Genomic DNA, 23,213 nt, shown 5'->3' with positions numbered 1-23,213 from the left:
CGTGATAATATTTGTCTCATTACAAGAAATGTATTATATTGCAAAGCTTAACTTCGATCATTGGAATAAATCACAATAAAAATGGTAAAAAATTGTGATTGTTATATGAGATTACACCATTTTGATCAATAATCATTGTAATTTCTAAGCAAAAATTCTTGTGATATCTAGAATAAAATTCTCGTAGTTTTTTAGCAAAATATGAAGGTTTAAGGATTTCCAAATTTGGATACACCACTTAGAAAGTCAAATGTCGGTCGCTTTTAAACAAGCAGTGAGGATCTATCAAACAATTCTTTCGATGCACATAAGGGGTCAAAACATTTTGTCAACGGAGGTTAAACAAAACAAGGAAAATGGCTATTTTGAACGTGAAACAAAAACATCCTTTACATTTTAATGCTCCTTTTTTCATTTTTTTTTCATTTGATATGATTAAGAAATCTATAGTTTTAAACATAGATGATGTGAATTATAATACAAATAATGTTGAAATTTTTAAAAAAATCTATGAGACGGGAAAAGGGGGTAGGAGATACTATGGAAGAGAAATAATGACCTAGTTGTGCCCACGACAGTGTAAAATGGCCCTACTCATGTAAAAGACTAAAGTTTCTTCTTCACTTTCTATCTTTATACTAGAGGGTAAAAATTCTTAATCTCTCCCTCTCTCTCATCAATACCAAAGAGCTTAAGTGTTAAGAATTCTATACTAAATACTTATGCTATCTTGAGGTATTAAGTTGCCAAGCATGGTGTATTCTCCTATTGTATTTTCTCGTGTCTTACTTCGCTAAGTCTCTTGATTAAGTCTTTAATATTGGGCATATAGTGAGTAAAGAAACAACGCAATAGTAAGAGGACACCCAAGGCATTTGAATGAGAGACAAATGAAGAGTTAAACTAGCAAATTTAACGTGGAGTTAATCAAGTAGTTTATCTATTTTTATCCTAAATATTATTATTATGTTCGTCTTCATCAGCAATAGCCATGTGAAGCTATTGAGTTGAATTGGCACTTAAAGCAAACTAGTAAACTAAGCAAACACACAAATACAATCTAGATAGAGCACGTCAAAAGAGAAAATGTGTATGGTTGGATATGCTCAAGTTTCACATGATTAAAAACAATTGGGGATAGACCGAAAAAAATTCCTTTACATGTGAATCATATGCCGAATTTAGTCAATAGTATGGTGAGGGTATTCTTGAAGAGGGAATGTAACTAGCCAGCCGAGTCCCAATAGCATCTCTAAAACACTAGCTTTAACACACAAGAGCCAAAGCATGCATATTAGTACATCTTATTCCAAACATGAATTCGATAAAATGTGAAATGGATTAGGGTTGTGAGTAAAACATCAAAGGGATGCAACCATGACTAATACACAAGAAACCAAATCCAATCACTCCACTCTCGTGCTCTCTCACACCCCCAACTGTATTTGAACCCCCCATATCTAATAAAAACCCCTCTAACCACCCTCATCCTTGACTCCATCCTCTCCTTCAATAACTCCTTCAATCTAGAAGAGCCAACTGAAGAAATCATGCACCTAGAAGTGTGTACCAACTAGGTTGAGGGATATGTTAAATGTTGTTCACACACTTCAAGTCCTCAACTCTCAAAACAACATTGCTATTGGCACCCCTAAAGAAGCCAAGCATTGGAAGTAGTTAGATGTACAAGCCTTGTGGTCACATATTGGAACAAGTCCAAGGGCAAAGATACTCAATTGTAAGGACCATTATTACATGTACTTCTCTCATGAATGACAATGTGAAATCTCAATTGTGCATTAGTTTATAAATTCTTAAACACCGCACATGCAACATGAAAATTGCGCGATTCCGTTATAGGAGTCATGTTTGATATCCAAGGACGATAATTGAACTCTATCTATCACTCTCTTTAAAATCCGGAGTTAAGGATTTATTAGAAATAGTAGGATGAATAACATGGAGCATGTGAATTGAATATGAAATAGAAATATTCGTGATCTCAAAGTGGTTATTCCAAAAAGAGAACAAATAGAGGGATAGTTACAAATTACAATTTTAAAGACTATAAGCGTGTCAGTTAAAGTTGAAGTTGAGAGAGCATTTGATTGGTTACTATGAGTTATTAAACAAACTGTATACCTTTTTTAGGATGGGTAATTTTGATATTTTCAACATTATTATGGATAGAATCGATGTTAGTCTTACATATAGGCCCAAAAGGTAAGGAAAACTTGAAGTGGAAGAAAAAGTCTTTGAATTATTATGTCCAATAAGTTTTTCTATTGATATAGAGTCAAACAAAGAAAAAAAGAGAACGGTCGTACGTTTCTACTATTTTGAAAGTTGAAAATGTGCGTACATGTATTCTTCAATGCAAAAGACGATTGTTTGAGGAATCGTTTTGGAAACAATGTGTCTGTAGAGAAAGTGAGGTTCCACATGTGCAACATTTGGATCTCAATATATAAGGATAAGCATTGCTAATTCCTATGAGTTCCCTAGAGTATGACAAAATTTATGGATACACTTCTATCTACATTGTTAATTTATACTGTGTCAATGGACACTTTCAAAAACCTTTGTATGTGTGGATGACTATCAAATATTAGTCTCGTTTCCTTCTTGTTTCTAACAAATCTATGTTATGTATACTTGTAGAAAATTTCAATGGAGGGAAATTATCCAATATTAAAAATTATGATAGATTGTCTATGATATATGTACCAAAATCACATATTTAATGGCCATTGTTTGCCACCATCCAATATCAAGATATAATTGTGATCTACTTTATGGTGCATCTCTATCATGAATGAAAAAAATTATTATTGTAAGGGCTTATTTAAGAGTTATATATTCATTGATTTAGTACATCGGACAAGTTATATATTTTAAAATGTTAATAAATTGTTCCAAGTTTGAAGTGACCTAAATGATCATCTAAATATAATTGAGATTATCATAATCCACGTAATTGACAATATGCAAACTCCTCATTAATAAATGGAAAATAATCATTGTAGCAATATAATTGGCCACTAGAATCTTGAAGACCAAGAAAAACTTGTAGGTGTGGAGAAGAGAATGGGGAAATGAGCCAATGATGGTTTACATGGAAAATAGATCTAGTGACTAATGTTCTATGTTCGGCATTACAATCAGCAAGCTGGAGAAAAGTTTGGATGGTGGTCATTAAATTAAGCCCCCAAATTCCAATTACTATACATATGGAAGATCATACTAGTTCAATGATTAATAGAACATTTAAAATGCCTAAGAAGGAAGATCATCATTCCCATGGTAAAAATAGAATGGATTCTATGAGTTTATCTTCGAAGAATAGACATGTCACATAGTGAACACATGTGTGGGAAGTCTTGATTGAGCTGACGCTTGTCAAAGTAGGGTTTAAAACTAACTTCGCAAGAGCAAGAATTTGTGACGGAGTCAAAGAAGACCAGGGAATGAATGATAAAAGATGTGAGAATAAAATCACAAATGTGAGGGATTGCAAAAATCCATTATCCATTGGTCTTAACGACTGCGAACCTATCTTTTCTTCGCTATCTTCTAGTAAACATTAGGTAGCTCCGAGGGTGAGCAGCAATTCAAACAACCTATCGCATCTCTCATCTTGATTTCACAGATAGGCAAGTAATGAGTGGGTAGCTTGCCTTCCAACTGCAATGAAAGCTTCTCCATTGGGACCAATCCTCACCTTTTACTTAGTTATATATATGTATGTATGTATATGTATGTATGTATATACATAAACAGTGAATGTACGTACGTACGTACGTATGTATGTATATATGTATATACATATACAGTGAATGATGGGATAAAGTACATTATTTGGGCATTTGAACGCCAAATGAGATACAAAACTCCTCTCCACATGGAGATATAAAACACAGATGATTTTTTTTTATGAAATCACACTGCAAACCTTTGGAAACTTCCAATGGTATTTACTACTCCATCATCTTCAATAGCAATCCGGTCAGCTTTTCATCTTCACCATAAAATGTCAATACTACTTGGCTTAAAAGATTATATATTACAGAATTTTCAACCATTCACAAAGTAGAGAAATGATTATCACAGCACAAGCACACACACACACCAATCCATCAAATTTTAGTTATAGATCTACACCGGTCACAGATCCAATTCCAGACAGGCAAAAACATCTGTGCTTCTTGTTGTCAGCATCCTTCTATATCCCGATTTCCTTGTATATAGTACGGATGGATAGCCTGAAGATACAGATTTGCCTGTATACTTGTTCGATAGAAATACAAATAATATGATAGGAGAAGGGCATCCTAAAATGAGACACCAAAATCAAAATAGCACAGTGGAACATTTCGCAACTCAAATGGAGCCAAAGCAATGTAATTTAGTTCTTCATTCTGTTCTGTCTGTTCACCATGGATGATTTCATGGAGTTCAAAATAAATACATACCACAAAAAAGAAGTTCTTTGATTGGGAGACTCCCAGAGACAAATTAACTAGTGCACACACACACACATATATATGTGTGTGTATATGCATGTATGTACATCTATTGACATAGACTGTAGAAGTTCTATCCACACATGTTTGGGCGAGGGTACAGCCTACTGACCAAAATTTAAACTGGAGCTCTTTATAATGTACAGTTTACAATAATTGTGCAACAAACATAGTTGAACAATTGGCATAACACACGAGCATATAATCATCCAGAATTTACAGCAGGCAAAACAAGACACCATAACTTTGTACAGAATAGGTGTTGCCACTAACCTATAGCAACAGCTTACTTAACAAAGTTGACTCGAGGTAATGAAGCCTTGAAATTAGGTCTCTTTGCCTCTTAAAATAAGATCCATACCCATCACTCAAATCTATTTTCCATCATGAAACTGAAGGTTTTCGCATGTAGAACCATCACTGATACTTTAAAAGATACCTTCTTCTCCATTCATCATCACAGCCTCTTCTGTAAACCTGTTCTAGAAAAACAAAAAGCAAGCGACACCAAAGCAAACCAAAAGGATGAAGAACCAATGCAAAAGGAACTCATGTTGGCTATTATTCCACCTGATCCTTTGTTGGATCGCCATAGCATTACCCCTAGCATCAGGAGCTCCAAAGGAGGAGGAGGAGGAGGATGAACCATTATAGGACAAGCTATGGCTATAATCAGGAAATCCACCGAGTTGGAATCCAAGAAGTGCAGGAAAAAGGCCAAAGCTTGCGGAGAAAGGAACATTTCCTCCGAAACTTGGATGACCATCATGGAAACTCATACCATGGTTGTGAAAACTAGTAAACTGCTGAGGCACACGGCGAGGACTAGCCACAGAGATATGAGGTCTCGGTGCAGATGGTCGTGAAGGTATATCTATAACATTAGCGGCTTTTTCATCTCCTTGATTATCAGTAGTAGCTGGTGTTGTAGGGTATGCTACCTTTCCTCTTCCATAGAGAGGGATTATCTTCTCTTCGACTCTTGCTTTGCAAACTGGACATTGTTGCATGCCAGTGCGAGATGCGTTAAGCCATTTATAGAGACATGACCAACAGAAGAGATGGCCACACATGGTCACTACAGGGTCTCGTGATGATTCTAAGCATATGTTGCAATCAAAATTGCTACATCCTTCCACAGTTTCACATATGGCTGGATCTGTCTGGCTCATTGTCCCTTCATTGTTGTTGCCAGAACTTGTTTCTGGCATCCTATTGTGCTTTGATGGTTTCATCAGCACAGCTCCTCTCTTAATCAAGCTGCGACTTAGATTCATGGTGGACAGTAGCTAGAAAGAAAGCTTCTTTTGAGCTTGGAAGTTTTTCCCTTGGCGTGAAAGGTATAACAGTGACAAAGATTAGGAGGCTCTTGTTCTTGATGCAAGGAAAACACCAGCCACGATTTGATAATGTTGCCAAGAGGAAATAAAACACAAATCTTACCAAAACTCCAATGTTTCTTCTGTCCTTTTGTTTTCCTGTAGCTCTGTCTTCAACGATCTTCTCGTTCCTATCCTGCCAGTACCTCTGTTCTGAGGAGATCCTTCTTATTCTTCCTCTTTAACACTCCCCAAAACGTGGCCTTATTCTCTCTCTCTTTCTCTCTGACTTTCTTCTTCTGCTCCTTGAACTCTTTTCTTCCTTGAACTCTTACCAGAACTCGCAGAGGATTTTCTTCCGTCTTCTTTTCTGCCTGTATTCCTGTATCTCGGTGTCTTCGTTATGTGGAAAGCAACCTGCTACTGAAAGTAGGAGGAATATAAACATGGGAAATCGGATAGGACGATGGTAAGGATGTAAATCACACAAAAAAAACAAAAAAAAAACAGGGAATAAAAAGAAATCAGAGAGAGAGAGAGAGATTACCTTAGAATGAGGAAATGGCAAGGGTGAACGTGTATTATGTGTGTGTGGGCGTGATGCAGGAAACCCTAATAAAAGGCACGGAGAGGTTTGAAGAAAACGAATGGTAAAAGGATAAGAGGGAGGCGATGGTGTTGGAATCGATCAAAGGGAAGGTCCTCATCCTTCAGGATTCATTCATCCTTCATGCTTCTGCTGCCGCTAATTCTGCTACTACAAATTCTGCTACTACTTGCCTCCTCCTCCTTCTTCTTCTCCTCCTCCCGTCTCTGCTTCCTTCCTTGTGTCTTCCGCCTTCTCGGTCTCTCTATCGATCGATCAATCGATCAATCAATCAATCAATCAATCAATCAATCAATCAATCAACCAACCAACCTATCAATCAATCTGTCTGTCTGTCTGTCAATCTATGAATCTGTGAATCTTATGTTTCCTTCTGTGTTTCCTTCGTCGTCTGATTCTTCTCGTATCGACTCGTCACGCCTTCTCCTTCGCCTTCTTCTTCGCCTTCTGCTCCTTATTCTACATAATACATAATATGTACATATATATATATATATATATATATATATATATTGATTTCTGTCTGGCTGTCTCTTTCTTTTCTATGTATTCTTCTCTTTAGAGAGAAAGAGAGACAGAGAGAACGAGAGAGAGAGAGAGAGATATTTATTTGTACATACATACAACATAAATAATGTGTTTTTTGGAAGGATCATCGCCAAACCGTTTTAAGGAAAAAGTTTGAAACCGAACCGAACCGAACCATTTAGTAAACAATTCGAAACCATTTAGTAAAAAAAAAATTTAACCTTAACCAATTTAAGTCAAAACTAATTTAAAATCTAAAGAAACAAAACAAAAAAAATTACATTACTTTTAAATAAGCATTTAAGTTAAAATTGATTAAATCAATCAAAGATAATTTAATTAAACCATTAAATTTTATTTTTTAAAAACATTTAAGTTAAATTTAATTAAGTCAATCAAAAACCATTAAATTAGTAAACTATTAAGTTGAAAAAGAAAGTTAACCAAAAACCAATAAACCTATAAACCGATAGACCCGACTTTTAGAACTAAACGGAACCGTTTATCAAAAATCCAAACCATTAAAATGTTTTGAAACCAATAAACCGTTAAACCATAACTTTAACGGTTTGGTTCAGTTTGAGCCAAAACTGTGCCCATTGCTACCTGAGCCGACCATGTAATGCCCGCCCGCTTGCCCACCCACCTACTCTCTCTTGAGAAATAGGGTAACCAGTCATGTAACACTCGCTATGTACATGTATGTGTATGTCCTTGTACATGTGTGTGTGTGTGTGTGTGTGTGCACTCTCATGTATGTATGTATGTATGTATGTATGTATGTATGTATGTATGTATGTATGTATGTATGTATGTATGTATGTATGTATGTATGTATGTATGTATGTATGTCTCTGTCTCTCTCTGTCTCTATCATTGCACGTATGTGCGTGTGTTCCTTCCTGCTGATGGTTTTGCTCGTGCAAATCCCTTTACACACGCATCACTCTCCTGACCTCTTCATGATGCCGACATACAATCAGGCATTTTTTTTTTTTAAAAGAGAGAGAGAGAGAGAGAAAGATGGATACATTTTGTTCGAGCGCAAGTGGGTAATCAGTTACACTCCCCAACAACTTTGCACCTGATGTGTGCATGAATTCGGTCGGTCATGGAAAATATACACATACTTTGATTCCTAATATTTATAGTCGAGTGCTCGATCGATTTCTAAAATAGACTTTTCATCCGATCAGTTAATTTCTCTTAGGACTCGAAGGGAAAAAAAACAAAACACGATTACAAATGTAAACTTGTGTTTTAGATAGATGAGATGGGTTTTATTATAAGTAGTTACCGCACAATCTAATTTTGAGAAGTGCCCATTGTCATACATCCAACCATATTGATGCTCATCGGGAATTAGATGCTTTAATCTAGTACATATTGGGACCAAATAAAGTAATAACCATCGTATGTGTGTGACACATTCTAAATACACTTATAAGGTACACTTATAAGGTCGCTCATATTTTGTTCACCTTCATGTTAATGGCTTTTCGAAGGGTCGTTTGAGAAGGTACCTCACAAACCGAACGAATGGCAAATTGCTAACCACGTGTAAATTGATCATCAAGATATCCCCACCCCTAAGTCTTATACATTATAATAGAACAAGACAAATTTGAAGAATCTCGTTGCTCATAATTAACTACTTCATATGTCAATATAATAGAAAATTCTATAGAAATTCATGGTGGGGGAAGATAAAGACAAACATGTATGATTAGGAGTGAGAAAGAAAAAGTTGCAAGTTTATAAAAATAGATAACATGCTTCTATGCATCCATGCAAACATATCCATACATCTCTACATGTTAAGTACTTGTCATATGCTTCCAACACCCTTAAGATTAGTATGGATGCACCAAAAGCCAAGTCTACATGTAAATAGAAGAAAACAAGAGATAAAAACCTAGAATATAATAGTCTCGTGGCTGTCCTAGTGTGAAAAGGCCTAAATTGTTGTGTAGGACTATAAAAGTCACATGTGTACATCTTTTTCACTTTCTTACCACTTACGCTTGAACTTTTATTTCTCTTTCTCTCATAAATCTCTAATGTTACTTTAATGATCTTAGCATAGGGCTCAAGTAAGTCCTTAAGCATTGGATTACAATTAATCGATGCATGATGTTTTACCCTTTGTGATTTCTTTGCGTTTAGTTTCTTAACTATATAGTTAAGTTTATTAGAGTTAGATTGATGAAGAGATTGTTAGTGGTAACTAAACCCGGCTACGAAATGATTTACACTAATCCCATCCCATGTAGTTAGCAATAGGGTTGATGCTAATTAGAACTCCCTAAATGATGGTCTTAGTGTTAGAGAAAGAATGCCACTAAGTGAAAAGTGTGTCGAAAGAATCTTACACACATTGAATCATTCAAATAAATATAAAATGGATTAGATTATGTCTATCTTATAAACAAAAATTGTTGTCATTGGTGCTAATTTATTGAAGAAAACATTTGAAATTTGAAGTTCATTTGTTGAGGCATAATCATGTCTAAAGTAAATGGGGGTTTGAGTGTCAATATCATATATGTGCGATGACTTCAATTATCTGGTTAAAGTAAGACACTTTACCATAATCATACAAATGAGGCAAGGATGAACACACTTTAATTGATGAATATAGCTTGATAACATCCTGTTGCCATGATTTGAACCTCGTCCCATAATTATTATGACCTAGCGTACATGTGAAGGATTTGATCACAAGCCTAGTGATTTATTGAAAAATAAATATACTTTACCGTCCAATGCTTTGGATGTCTTTCGAGGGGTCACTTAAAATTCCACATACTTGATGTAGATATGTCTTTAATTCCGCAAGTCTACATGGTGTTTTCATACACTTATATATAAACTTTACCATGTAGTGCTCATCATAGACGTTTACATTGTACAATATACTTGTGTTGTCTATATACTAATTGCACAATTTATTATCCTTAAGCTCGAATAGAAGGTGAGCAACCATGTAAGTCTTTATTTATGGACTAGTTTTAAGCATATCATAAGACCTTATAGACATTTCCTTTCAAGACGCATGTTATAATAACCTGACGTGTACGTCGCTTGTCTCCATCCATATGTTCTCAAAGATGACTTTGATCAAGATTCTGCATAGAAACGTTGCTTTCAGGTTCTTTATCTTGAAAACATATGCAACTCCTTTGTATTGAGATAGTCATGACTTTGCTATGGAATCTTCTTTAAAGAAAAATATTTGTCGCCTAATTCTCGAGTGGTAAGTATACTTTTATTTCAAACTTCTCAATCACAAGAGACCCTTTAGATCAAATAGTAAACACGTTCATTTTGTAATTATGGGCAACGTTGCAAATCCACTTACACGTTAATATGACTAACATGTTTCGACACAATAACCTTAGCGAGCATTCAAAATTGATCGAAGACATCATTCACAAACATGATGTGATTGTGTTTCTCAAATAGAATCTCAATTTGGTCCATCGTCACCTTTAATGTTATCCCCTTCAAGAACCACACACATCCTTGTAAGTGCTTTAGATATAAAGAATATATAAATATATTTGCTTTGTGTGCAAACCATATATAAAAGAATTCTATTCTTACTTTTATAGTGGCATATAACCATATGTATGGTTGGTTTTCATCGATGTTTGATGGTTGAATCTTTTGAACTTGATCTCTTCATAAGTCGGTATTTCGTAAGATTTGTCACTTACTTTAACTCAATGTGAGAAAACTCCCCAAAGTAGATACCTTTCTTGCAAATGTCCCTCTTGACTTTATAATCTATTTTAAACTCTAATCGCCTAATTCTTTCGCATTTAAATTGTATCACACTATCTTGTTGGTAATTGACACATGAAAGCTCATTATTAAAGTTGAATTTCTATTACTGAAAAAATACTACCCAAAAACTAGTGCTCTAATATAGCTAGAAAACACACGTTGCACCCGCATAAGAAGAATACATTATCTATTGAATTTTTAATCAAACAAAGCTTATCCTTTGTCAGAGAGTAGCTTTGCCCTTCGAGGTTTTAATGGATAACACAATTGTTTATGCCAATTGCCTTACTTGGGCCCTCCCAAATATGTTCAGTCCTTGTCAATCTAAAGATACTTTATATCATGGCTTTCACACCTCAATAATTAAAGGTCACTTGTGTCAATCAACGTTATTTTCCATAAGCTGTTGAGTATTCAATATCCTATTTTTATTTATTACACATCCCGTGAAGACGTTTCTTTATACCTTTAAATCTTGTGATATTGTTTCAAATTTCAATGCTAGTTCTGATATGGCCCTATGCACTTTTTGGTGAATTTGGATCGATATCTCGTATCTCTATAGTCGACTTGTTTGGGCATGCACCAATCGTTGGGGCTTCTTTAAAATGTTTCTTTACTTATTGTTATGTTTGACCCCACTCACACGATTTCCTACACACTCTGAACGTAGCACTCCCACTCTTCGTGCAATGCTCTTTTCGTTTACTGTGGATATGTATTCCCATATCCTATACTTTAGTCTTTGTTCACTCATTTTATTACTCCAATAGCATTGAATGACTTATTTTTGACATCATTCCTCAAAAAAATTAAATTATTTATTCTGTTCTCATTGCTAGCGACAAAAATAACAATGGTCATTATCCTTTCCGTCATGCATCCCCATGATGAAAAACTTGTGATGATGGGGTATATGTTTTGGATGCTTGTGGGTTTAGGAAGGCCCTAAAAATGGTTTTTGCGCCTTCTATGTAATCTAGAACAACTTTTGTACGGAGGCATAGGTTTTCAACTTGTAGTTTGTCGCTTGTGTTATGTGTTGTTAAATATATGTATGATAATATAATGAATGGTTCCATGCGGCAATGTTGTTTATGAATATCTATCTTTATGAACACTTCACATGATTTAGTTTGTCAATTTGTTGTTTCTAATGGAAGCCTATCACCCAAAGCAAATGTTTTAGGTACAATCGTCCTACATAAATTCAATCAGTGACTCTCCTTAAATATAATTGATTAATTATACAAATTTGGGGATTTGGTATCCTTCATTGGTGTATATTTCGATAATTTAGGCATAAAATTAAGGCATTTCAAAGAACCTATATATGTATGTATATGCATACATTCCATGAGAAAATTGAACTAGTGTGTATGTTTAACTCTTTAGACGTAAAGAGTATATAATAAAATAGAGTATGGATGATAGATCAAGATTTGTTGTACTCTTCTTATCCAATTCTCCCCCCACTCAAATCATGCACCATTCCTTATAATATCCAAAGCAATAAAGCATGAGACCATGGTCTAAAAAAAGGTGGACTAGAAATAAGAATGTGATGACACACTCTTCTAAGACTCGAGAATGGGACAAATTTAGATCCATTTCACATCACGTAAGGTATAAAGTTAATCCGTGAATTCATAACGTCTTTTCGATATGAGGAAGATACATTTGCATGTAATCAAGGGATAACGTGGCAACAATACTCCTCCACTTTATCTTGCATTATTAGTATCTCTCATGCCTTCACTAAAGGTATGCTCGATTATATTTGGTTAGAAGGTACACATGACAATGCATACAAATTCCTATAGTGGGCCCATCATGGCCAATTATTACTAGATATTTTTGTAACATTTAATAACTTCTGGTTAACAATTGGGCACACCCCAATAATTGATATTCATTATAGAGATGTTTACATGACATGATCAACATAAGCAATTATATATGTTTCATGGAAGACATGTAGTATGCTCATCAAAGAAGGGGGGAAATTGCTGGCATCTAAATACTAATGGCTTAACTGAACTCTCCACCCAACCAATGGAACCCTAGTTTGTCTCATATGAAATGTGGAAATGGCTTGCACTTATCATGGTACACACTCCAACTTGTCAAGTTATGCTCATGCTTAAAAGATCTTAGGAAATGAGCACTTGTAGTAATGATAGTGAAATGTGAAAGCTAGTAAACGTCTATATCTAAAACATTTATTGAGCCTAGCTTATAAATCTAACTCAAACTTGAATGACCATCTAAATATGTTGTTCAATTGCTTAAAGTCACCAACATCGAAAAGTATGTTGGTTAAAGAGATGCTTCCATCTAATATCATAAGCTACTATTTATCATTGATAAATTAACAACATATCCTCACAAGCAATCTAGGAATGAGTGAAGGCAAACAGATTGATAGGTGAGACTCTAGAGAAACATAGAGTTTTTTTTTTTTTCCCAAAAAAAAATCTACTTCCATTAGTTAAGAAAAAGTACATAGAATAATATACAACTCACACGTTACAAGCCACTTTGCAATGGCTACAACAAAACATCATGTATAAATGAAGCAACTAAGCCTCATCACATAATTACCCGACAACCACCCATCAACATGAGCCTCACACACCCACATTCAACAAAGACACCCACCAATCACTTCACAATTCAACACCTACCTCTATGTTTGGTACCCTAGGAGGGAACAACCATCGGGGAGGTAGATATATCCACTTTGCATTGCCATCCACCATCTGTAACATCGGGGAACCTCTCCATTTTAGAAGTGGTGCCTAGCTTCTTCACTCGCATCAGAGGGTCCTTGAAGGCTATCAAACTTACCTTGTAGCGTAGAAATCAGATTAAACCAAATCATCATTAAACTCTCAGTAGATGGGGTTCACTTCCCGGTAAAAGACTCCTTACACCTTGATACCCATACTTGCCAAACAGTAAGGCCAACCACTAAAATCCAAACATCTACGTATCGGTCTTGTATGAAGAATGAATCTCCTTGAGTTGCAGGCTGAACTGTACCATTCGCCACCTTTAAAGAAGGGCTATTTCCATTCCACCCATGAAACCATGTAGCCAAGTCAGTAGCTAACCAAACAACGACTGCACTTGATACCTGAACTTCAACCCCGCATTGAGCCAAAATTCTTAAGCTCCTCTTCCAAACTTCTTGGGCTCGCGGGTAGCTCCATAAACAATGTGCGATGTCCTCCAAACTCGCTCCACAGGCCTTGCAGTTACTCATGCCACCCCTTTTCCCCAGCCACTCTCCGGTTGGAACAGCCCGATGGGTGATTAGCCAAAAAAACACCTTGACCCTCTCGGTGAGGGAAGAGTTCCATATCATGCTCCTAGTTTTATCTACAAAGACCAAATCAACAACTACATGGGTCCATTTGTTGGCACACTTCTCACGATGCAAGCATAAATGCCTACCCAAGCGAGTTGAGAAGTCAAAGAAACCATGTGACTTACCTTGTTTGTCCCTCCACACATATTCTGCAGGATCCCATTCTAAACACTCAAGTGGCTTGCCTTCAACTACATACTAGATCCAATCCTCCTCAACCTCAGCGACTGATGGATTCACCTTCCATTTCTTACCGTCTCGTGCTACAATTCTAATTGGGGACCAATGAGCACCTGCAACTACAGATCCCAACTGGATGATCTTCCCATTCTTTCCTATACCCTTGGCATTGATAACTTTTCCGGCATCATCACATTGTCCAAACCATTCACCCTCGTCCCCATTACTAATAGGAATAGAATAAACAACTTTATCGACTAGATCAAGCATCTTCCTACCATTTCTGAACTTTCTCGCATCTTCATATAATTTATCCCGATTACTAGGGGACAACTACATCCCATTTTGCCATTGACTGAATGCCAATACCATGCAATATAGCCCACGGCATACCCTTGTGCTGGCCAAGCATCTTCCCCTCGGTCAACTTTAAGGTCTCGTTCCACAATAGGGGTTGGTGCATCTATTCAACATTAGTACTTGGACCTATACGCCTAAGATGCCCACGGAGCATATCCCACACCTTCATCACTGACATACATGTGCGATCAGCCAATCAATTAGATTTCCTAAGCTTTAAGTCCATAGAAAAGAGCCATGATTTATGTGGCTTCCATTGTCCACCAAGTCGTGGACTCCAAAGGATGCTCCTATTAAAAATCAATGTTTTCCATAACTCATTTCTGGGCAGCAAGCTCCTTACCAATACCTTACATAACAATGATTGACTTTGTACTCCAGGGTCTATCAATCCTAGACCCCCCTTACTTTTGGGAAGAATCAACATAGACCATGATACTTTAGCTGCCACGTTGTCTTTCCAATTCCCAGCCCATAGAAAGCCCTTTATACACGCTTTAACAATACGAATAGCATGCTTGTCAAACATCCACACTGAGATCGCGTGCCACATAGTAGACAAGAGCACATGGTTAACTACTATGATCCTGCCAGCTAATGATAAATTCATCCCTGACTAGATACGGATTTTGTTGCAAATTTTACTTTCAATTTGTTGCAATTGAATTCTTTTGTCAATATCGACACCAATCCACATTCCCATATATCTAATGCCTTCCCCTTTTGCAATCCATCTAAAATCAGCATTTGGTTTCCATATCGGCTCGGCCTCCGAGCTAATCCAAAAACCCTTGGACTTATTCCAATTGATGGCAGCTCCCGATGCTTTGCAAAAAAGATCAATAGCAATTTGTGCCCTCCCCAGATTCGCTTCATTACCTTGGAGGTATAACATTGTATCATCCGCAAACTCTGAGTCGAGCAAGGACTTCCTTGTGTTAGGGATTGAAAGACCATGTAAATTTGCAGTTTGGCTATTCAAAAAAGTAGACATTGCTTCAGTAATAAAGAGGAATAGAAAGGGGGCAAGAGGACAACCTTGCCTAATGGATCTAGTTAGAGAGATTGTAGCTCCTTTCCTCCTTGCAATCAACACCTTAATTGAGCCATTCTTATATAGGGCTTGAGCAACACGCCTCCATTCCCGCGATAGCTCAATCACCTTCATTACTTCTTCAAGGAAATACCATTGCACTCAATCATAGGATTTCTCGAAGTCAAGCATCAGACAAGCTAAGTTTTGTTTGGTATCCCTTGCTGTCGCAACAACCTCCCAAAACAATATCACATTGTCCATAATAGATCGATGCTCCATGAAACCAGTTTGATTGGTATGGATGATATCTCCTAGAAAGGGCTTGACTTGCTGCACTAGTATGTTAGCAATTTTTTTATAAATGAGGTTTAAAATGGTGATGGGCCTCCATTGTCTAATCTCGTGCGACACCTTCTCCTATTTAGGAATAAGGTATATCAATCCTTCATTGAAGCTGCTCGGCATCCTTCCCGTTCTCCACATTTCTTGGAATCCAGCTTCCAAACTAGGAAAAATATGCTCCCAAAATTCCATGAAGAAGGCTTTGGGAAGGCCCTCAACTCCAAGGCAAGCCTTGCTATGAATACTATCTAGCCCCGCTACAAATTCTTCCTTCTCTATGGTCTTTGACAACTGTAATTTGGCTACCTCTCCAATCTTGGTCTTCAAGCATGCAACTACATGTTGCATCAAGTGAATCGGTGGGGCTTCTATCAATGTTGGAGCTAAAAGGTCTCTGTAATACGCATAGACATTCAACACCCCAAATTTCACATTCCTCCATTCTAGGTAACAGAACATGACCCTTCCTTCTATCAGTATGCCATGGTCCAAAATGGCGATATCCGGTGATTTTCTCACCGAAATACAGACTCCACCTCTCCTCTCTAGCACGTCGTGAGCTGGAGCCCACCATGTGTGCCAATCCCCTGGCAACGGGTCTTTGAACAGTTCTGTCCTTTCCCGGCCAAGGTGATGCTCTTGTAAGAGCAAAATATCAATCTTCCTACATAAGCTAACAACTTCAAATTCCTTCCTAAAAATTCGCTTCTCAAGCAGATGATGGGACCCACAAAGTCCCTGCACATTCCAAGAGAAAAGTCTCATTGACTTGGGTTCAAAAGAAGGGCAAAGGGGGATTCACCCTTGCTTGACAAATATGTCGTCATCATACTCCATATCTTTTTCCACTCCATTATTATTTCCCTTTTTTGATCAGTAGGTAATTCACCACACTGGAAGTGGAATTGACCAGGATTTAGCATAAGATCGTGCATCCTCCATATGCAAACCAAGGGAACATTTGGACCAACTTCAAGAATCTCCCCATGTATCAAGGAGCTCTTCCATTGTGCATGCAATCCCTTAGCTTCGTTTTCAGATATAAGGTATCGCATACACACTACTGCCCTGTTACAAAACGTCTTCAAAGCGGATTCTTCTCCCCTTCCATCTTCCATATCAGGCTCCAATTCGAAGGAGCAACCGATCTCCGGTCTACTAGAGTCACCATTGATGAGAACCATGTGTGCTCTATTCCAAACGTGAATTCTTTCCTTGGGAGTACCAATGTTCACTGTGACTTTGGGTACCTCCATACCTTGCATCTTCCAATCCTTCATCATAACAAAGTCAACGCCCACAAGCGAGGGATTTCCAGCCTCAATCTGGGTAGTCATTTCCTGCACTTCACTAATACCTATGTTTGCATGACTCTCCTTGTCCTTCCCTTTCCTAATCCATGCCTTAACCATTCTTAAGTCTGCTGAAAATCTCTTGCCCCGGCTTTCAGAGGGCTTTACTAGTGTTTCGAAGGTCTCGAATCTTGGAAGCAAATCAATCGGAGTCGTCAAAATTATCTCACCCTCTTCGGGTTCCTCTTCCCTTTGTGACGAGATATCAAATTTGTTCGAATTGGAACCAACACTTGTAAGAGGACCCTTTTGATTGTGAATGCTAGATCTAGCCACTTTCCTTGGTGTTACCCACCCTTCTTCCCCATTGGCTTGCTTCCCAACATGAGCGAGGATCCTCTGCCCACCCATTGATGACATTGGGTTATCAGGCATCTTGGTGCCTTGATTTCCTTTGCCTTCTCTTTTCTTCCAATACAAAGGGCACTGTTTGGCCCTATGGCCCATTTCCTTACATGCAAAGCACTGGCCCAGCAAGCCTTCATAGCTAACCTTCACCACCTGTTGCGAATCAAGCTCAACTTGGTCTAGTGTGTGAACCCACCTTGAGAGTGAATAGACACTCCAACGGTCAAGAGTCACCATAAAGTCACCTCTTTGTATTCTAGCATTTAGTATGAGTCATAGAATCATATTCTATGACACATAACTTATGAGCTTTCACATTCCCCATGCTCCATGAGCCTTGTAGTTAATGAAGAGAGAGGGTGACTACATAAAGCACCCTCCTCCCACCTTGTAAAATTGTTGAGTCTTTCTCCTTGTCAATATACTTTTACCTTGCGTATTCTTTGTGTTTCTCTCTCTCTCTCTCTCTCTCTCTCTCTCTCTCTCTCTCTCTCTTACACACACATAACTCACATCTCTTCCGCTTCACAAGAATCCATCTCTTGATTCTTTACATGGTATCAAAGCGATTTGGTAGCTCGATCTAGCCCATTCGCCTCATCGTGATCGTGTGTTGTGCTCCACGCCGACGACCAAGAACCGGCCCATCGCTATTGTAGCTTCGCTACATAGATCGCATCCGAAGAGAGAAGAAGAAGAAGAATCAACATAATGAATACTCAAATGGGGAGCGCTCTCCCTACCGAGAAGTTGGATCGAAACAACTTCGCATCTTGGGAGTACAAGATGCACCAATACCTTGTCGGACAAGGCTATTGGAGCTACATCAAAGGAGCACATGAAGACCGACCCGCCGAAGCGGCTCCCGGATACGCAACATGGGAACAAGCCGCAAGCCGCGTGATGTATTGTTTGGCGACATGTGTTCACGATCACATGCTCGGTTACATTCGAGAAGCCAAGACGCTGAAGGAAGCGTGGGAAAACCTACGAAAGATTTTCGCCGCCAACACGACCGCGAGGAAGCTTCAACTCCGCCAAGAGTTGAACAACATTCAACAAAGGGATATGTCCATCACGACATACACCTTGAAGATCAAGGAGCTTTGCGACTCGCTCGGTTCAATAAGCGTAAGTATAGATGATGATGAGATGGTTCAAATATGCCTCGGCGGCCTCGCACCACGGTTCGGCGCGATGTGAACCGCCGTTCTAGCACAGGAGAAATCTCCCTCCTTCGAGCTCCAATTGATGCTATTGGTCAAAGAAAACCACGTGCGTACAAGGAGCAATGAGTCGGAAGGCCACATGCTCTACACGCACTCTAATGGAGGAAGAGGACGCGGACGAGCGAGAGGCCGATTCAGCCAAGGACAAGGCGGACGAGGTCCAACCTACGACAACAACTCCCAATTTCGGCCGCAAAACGGAGGCCAACGAGGAACCTTCGCAAGAAGGGGGAGCTTCCACTCCGGCCCGAGCCGTCAAAACGCAACCGAATGCGGATATTGTGGAAAGCTCGGCCACCACAAAGAAGAGTGCCAAAAGAAGATGCGTGAATCGGCTTCCATAAGCCGACAACTCACGAATTACGCGCACAATTCCGACTACGAAGAGTATAGCGGGGGCACAACTCCGACTACGAGGATCGTGGCGGAATGTACGCATACAACTCCGACCGTGGCGGAATGTTCATGATGAAACATAGAGCAAACTCTATGTCAGCCTCTACCTCAACTAGTGCCCTCAATCCGGAGGATGTATGGTTTGTTGACTCCGGAGCCTCAAACCATATGACATCCCACAAAGAATGGTTTCTCGAACTTCGAGAGCCGGAGTGACCCGGTTATGTCGAAACCGGAGATGACACTACGCACCCGATTCGGCACATCGGCAATGTTCCGTTCGTGAAAGAGGTAAGCAAACATACATTAAAAATGTCTTGCATGTACCCACCATCACAAAGAATTTGGTCTCGGTTGGCCAAATGGTTGAGCAAGGGATGCAAGTACGATTCGACCAAGAAGGGTGCTTTATCGAAAAAGAAGGCCGAATCATCGCACGCGGAAGAAGAGAGGGCCGGATGTTCATTCTCGATTCGCACGAAATGAAATCCGCCATGTTCGCGAAAAGCACGAAAGCCGACTCCGACATAGAGCTATGGCATAAGCGAATCGGCCACATCAATCTCAACAAACTCAAAGCAATGAAATCGAAAGGAGTCGTCACCGGACTTCCGACATTCAGAGAGAAGGAGATTGAAGGTGTATGCGAAGTGTGCCAATTTGGCAAGCAACACCGACACCCATTTCCGAAAGATCGGAATGTGAGCAAAGGCGTACTCGACGTAATTCATTCCGATGTATGGGGTCCGGCTCAAACGGTGACATTCGGCGGATGCCGATATTATGTGCTCTTCATCGACGACTTTTCTAGGCACACTTGGATCTACCCGATGCGGCAAAAGAGCGAAGTGTTCGGACACTTCCAAAATTTCAAGAATGAAGTCGAGAAAGCCATGGGCCGACATGTACGATGCCTTCGATCGGATGGCGGCAAGGAGTACTTCTCGGACGATTTCACGACATATCTCCGAAAGGAAGGAATTCGGCGAGAATTCACTTGCCGACACACTCCGCAACAAAACGAAGTAGCCGAGCACAAAAATTGGCACATCCTCGAAGTAGCGCGGGCCATGATGAACGAGAAGCATATGCCCAAGTCATATTGGGCCGAAGCAGCAAATACGACCGTCTACCTAATGAACCGGTGCACAACATCCGGCGTGCACGAGATCACTCCGCACGAAAGATTCTTCGGAAAGAAGCCGAACCTATCACATGTTCGGATATTTGACTCCATTGCGTACGTGCACATCCCCGACGAGAAGCGTCAAAAGCTCGACCCGAAGTCGGAGAAATGTATCCTCGTAGGATACTCGCTAGAGCAAAAGGGGTACAAGTGCTACAACCCCTCAACTCGAAAATCTCGGGTAAGTTGAGACGTCGTCTTTGACGAGTCCGCATCCTGGTACGCACCAGAGACAACTCCGACTCTGACTCCGCTCGACCCGGAATATGCCAACCAAGAGATCGGGGATGAAGATCACCCTACGCACATGATTGAAGAAAGTTCGATCACGACCCGACTGAGCGGACCACAAGAGCCTTTGAGCGATCAAAGCACATCACGGCCTAGCCCGAAGATGGACAAAGGCAAGGCGAAAATGGCGGAATACGAAGACGATCGCTTCACCGACGATGAGTCAACTCACTCACTCGACAGTGAGTTCGGCGGTTTCGAGGTACCAATCGGAGCAAAGAAAGCCCTCATCTCTGCAAATGAAAAGCTTCGCCAATCCACTCGTGAAAAGAACCCCGTATGCCGATTCGGCTACAACGATTATATGGTATACCATTACACCTTTATGATGAAGGTAGCGATAGTACGAGAGCCGGAAACCTTTTCGGAAGCCGTGAAGGACCCACGATGGATCAAAGCAATGAACGATGAGATGCAGGCACTACGGAAGAACGAGACGTGGGATCTTGTTCCCACCTCACCACACAAAAAGGCGATCGGATGCAGATGGATCTACAAGGTGAAGTATAGCGCCAATGGCTCCGTAAACCGCTACAAAGCGCGACTCGTAGCAAAAGGCTACGCCCAAACGCACGGAGTTGACTATGAGGAGACCTTTGCCCCCGTGGCAAAGATGACAACGGTGCGGACCATAATTACGATTGTTGCGGCGAAAGGGTGGCACCTGCATCAAATGGATGTCAAGAACGCCTTTCTACAAGGTGAATTAGAAGAGGAGGTGTACATGATCCAACCACCTGGCTTCAACTCGAGCACCCATCCGAAAGCAGTTTGCCGACTCAAGAAGCCACTCTACGGCCTCAAGCAAGCACCGCGTGCTTGGCATTCGAAGATAACACAATATCTTCATCAAATCGGCTTCCGTTATGTCAAAATCGGACAACTCCCTCTACATACGAAGCGATTCTGCAAGTCCGATCATCATCATTTTATGTGGATGACCTAGTCATTGGAGGTGAGAATCTCGTCGAAATCAATAAAGTCAAATCCCTCCTTTCCGACAAGTTCGAGATGACGGACATGAAGGAGCTCCACTACTTCCTCAGCATCGAGGTAATTCAGACTCCGGCCGGAATCATGATCTCTCAACGGCACTACATCCTCAACTTGTTATACAAGTTCGGGATGGCTGAGTGCAAATCCACGTCAACACCACTCGATCGCAATCTCAAACTAGATGCGAACTCCGGCACTAAAGCGTGTGAGCCGACTCAGTATTGGCAACTCATCAGGAGTCTCATCTACCTCACGATCACACAACCCGATCTCAGTTATCCGGTCGGTCTCCTTAGCCAGTTCATGCAAACACCGCGTGATACTCACTTGGATTGCGCTAAGAGAGTTCTACGCTACGTGAGCGGCACAATGGATTGTGGCATCCTCTATAAGACCGCGATGCCAATACGACTCAAGGGGTACACCGACGCCGATTGGGCCGGCTACAAAGCCGATAGAAGATCAACCTCCGGATTTGTTTTCTCCCTCGGCAGCGGAGCAATATCCTGGAGTAGCAAGAAGCAGCCTGTCGTCGCTCTTTCGAGTACGGAGGCGGAATACAGGGGCGCAACTGTAGCTGCGTGTGAAGCCGTATGGCTCAAGAGGATTTTGAAGGATCTGGGCGTACCCATCAAGGATCCGACTTTACTGCGACAACATGAGCAGTATCTATCTGGCTCGGAACCCGGTGTTCCACGCACGGACAAAGCACATCGAAGTTCACTATCACTTCATCCGAGAGCGCGTCCTGGCTGGCGATGTCGACCTACAACACATTAGCACCAATCTTCAAACGACCGACATCTTCACTAAAGCCTTAGGAGCCAACAAGCTATGGCAATTCATGACCGATCTCGGATTGATGATCCCTGACCTGCCAAGCTTGAAGGGGAGTACTGAAGACATTACGCAATAACGCGTGGATTACGCAACCACTCAACGAAGCCGCGAAGAGCCGATCTACTGCGCAAAGCCGCGAAGAAAGACGCAAGCCAAAGCACAGACTTCGCAACTACGCACAACGCAAGCTGGAGCACAGATTCCGCAACTCCGCATAAATGCGAGTCGATGCGGACTCCAGAATGCGAGTCAAAGCGGATTTCGGATACCGTCTGAAACCGACCCGACTTGAGCTTGAGGGGGCGTGTTGAGAATCAAGCTCAACTTGGTCTAGTGTGTGAACCCACCTTGAGAGTGAATAGACACTCCAACGGTCAAGAGTCACCATTAAGTCACCTCTTTGTATTCTAGCATTTAGTATGAGTCATAGAATCATATTCTATGACACATAACTTATGAGCTTTCACATTCCCCATGCTCCATGAGCCTTGTAGTTAATGAAGAGAGAGGGTGACTAC

At 40.1% G+C, this 23,213-nt stretch overlaps 1 protein-coding gene across 1 annotated transcript; it reads right to left on the bottom strand.

The window, feature by feature from the left end:
• Positions 1–4,461: 4,461 nt before the first annotated feature.
• On the bottom strand, positions 4,462–6,592 carry LOC147852123 (uncharacterized). The gene is made up of 2 exons (XM_087334214.1): positions 6,390–6,592; positions 4,462–6,265 (listed from the first exon to the last, which is right to left on the bottom strand). Exon 2 carries the CDS (start codon positions 5,798–5,800, stop codon positions 5,006–5,008), a length of 795 nt encoding a protein of 264 aa, XP_087190340.1. The 5' UTR covers positions 5,801–6,265; positions 6,390–6,592; the 3' UTR covers positions 4,462–5,005.
• Positions 6,593–23,213: the final 16,621 nt, after the last annotated feature.

This window comes from Azolla caroliniana, unplaced genomic scaffold (genome assembly GCF_043228905.1).
Source record: "Azolla caroliniana isolate FFs.n. ecotype wild unplaced genomic scaffold, voAzoCaro1.0.p SCAF_18, whole genome shotgun sequence".
Lineage (NCBI taxonomy): Eukaryota > Viridiplantae > Streptophyta > Polypodiopsida > Salviniales > Salviniaceae > Azolla > Azolla caroliniana.
The sequence above is the reverse complement of the archived record's forward strand: the minus strand, read 5'-3'. Positions and strand labels throughout refer to the sequence as shown.

Bases quoted from the DNA above. Each gene is read 5' to 3' on its own strand.
- LOC147852123 (XM_087334214.1), bottom strand. From the start codon at position 5,800: ATGAATCTAAGTCGCAGCTTGATTAAGAGAGGAGCTGTGCTGATGAAA.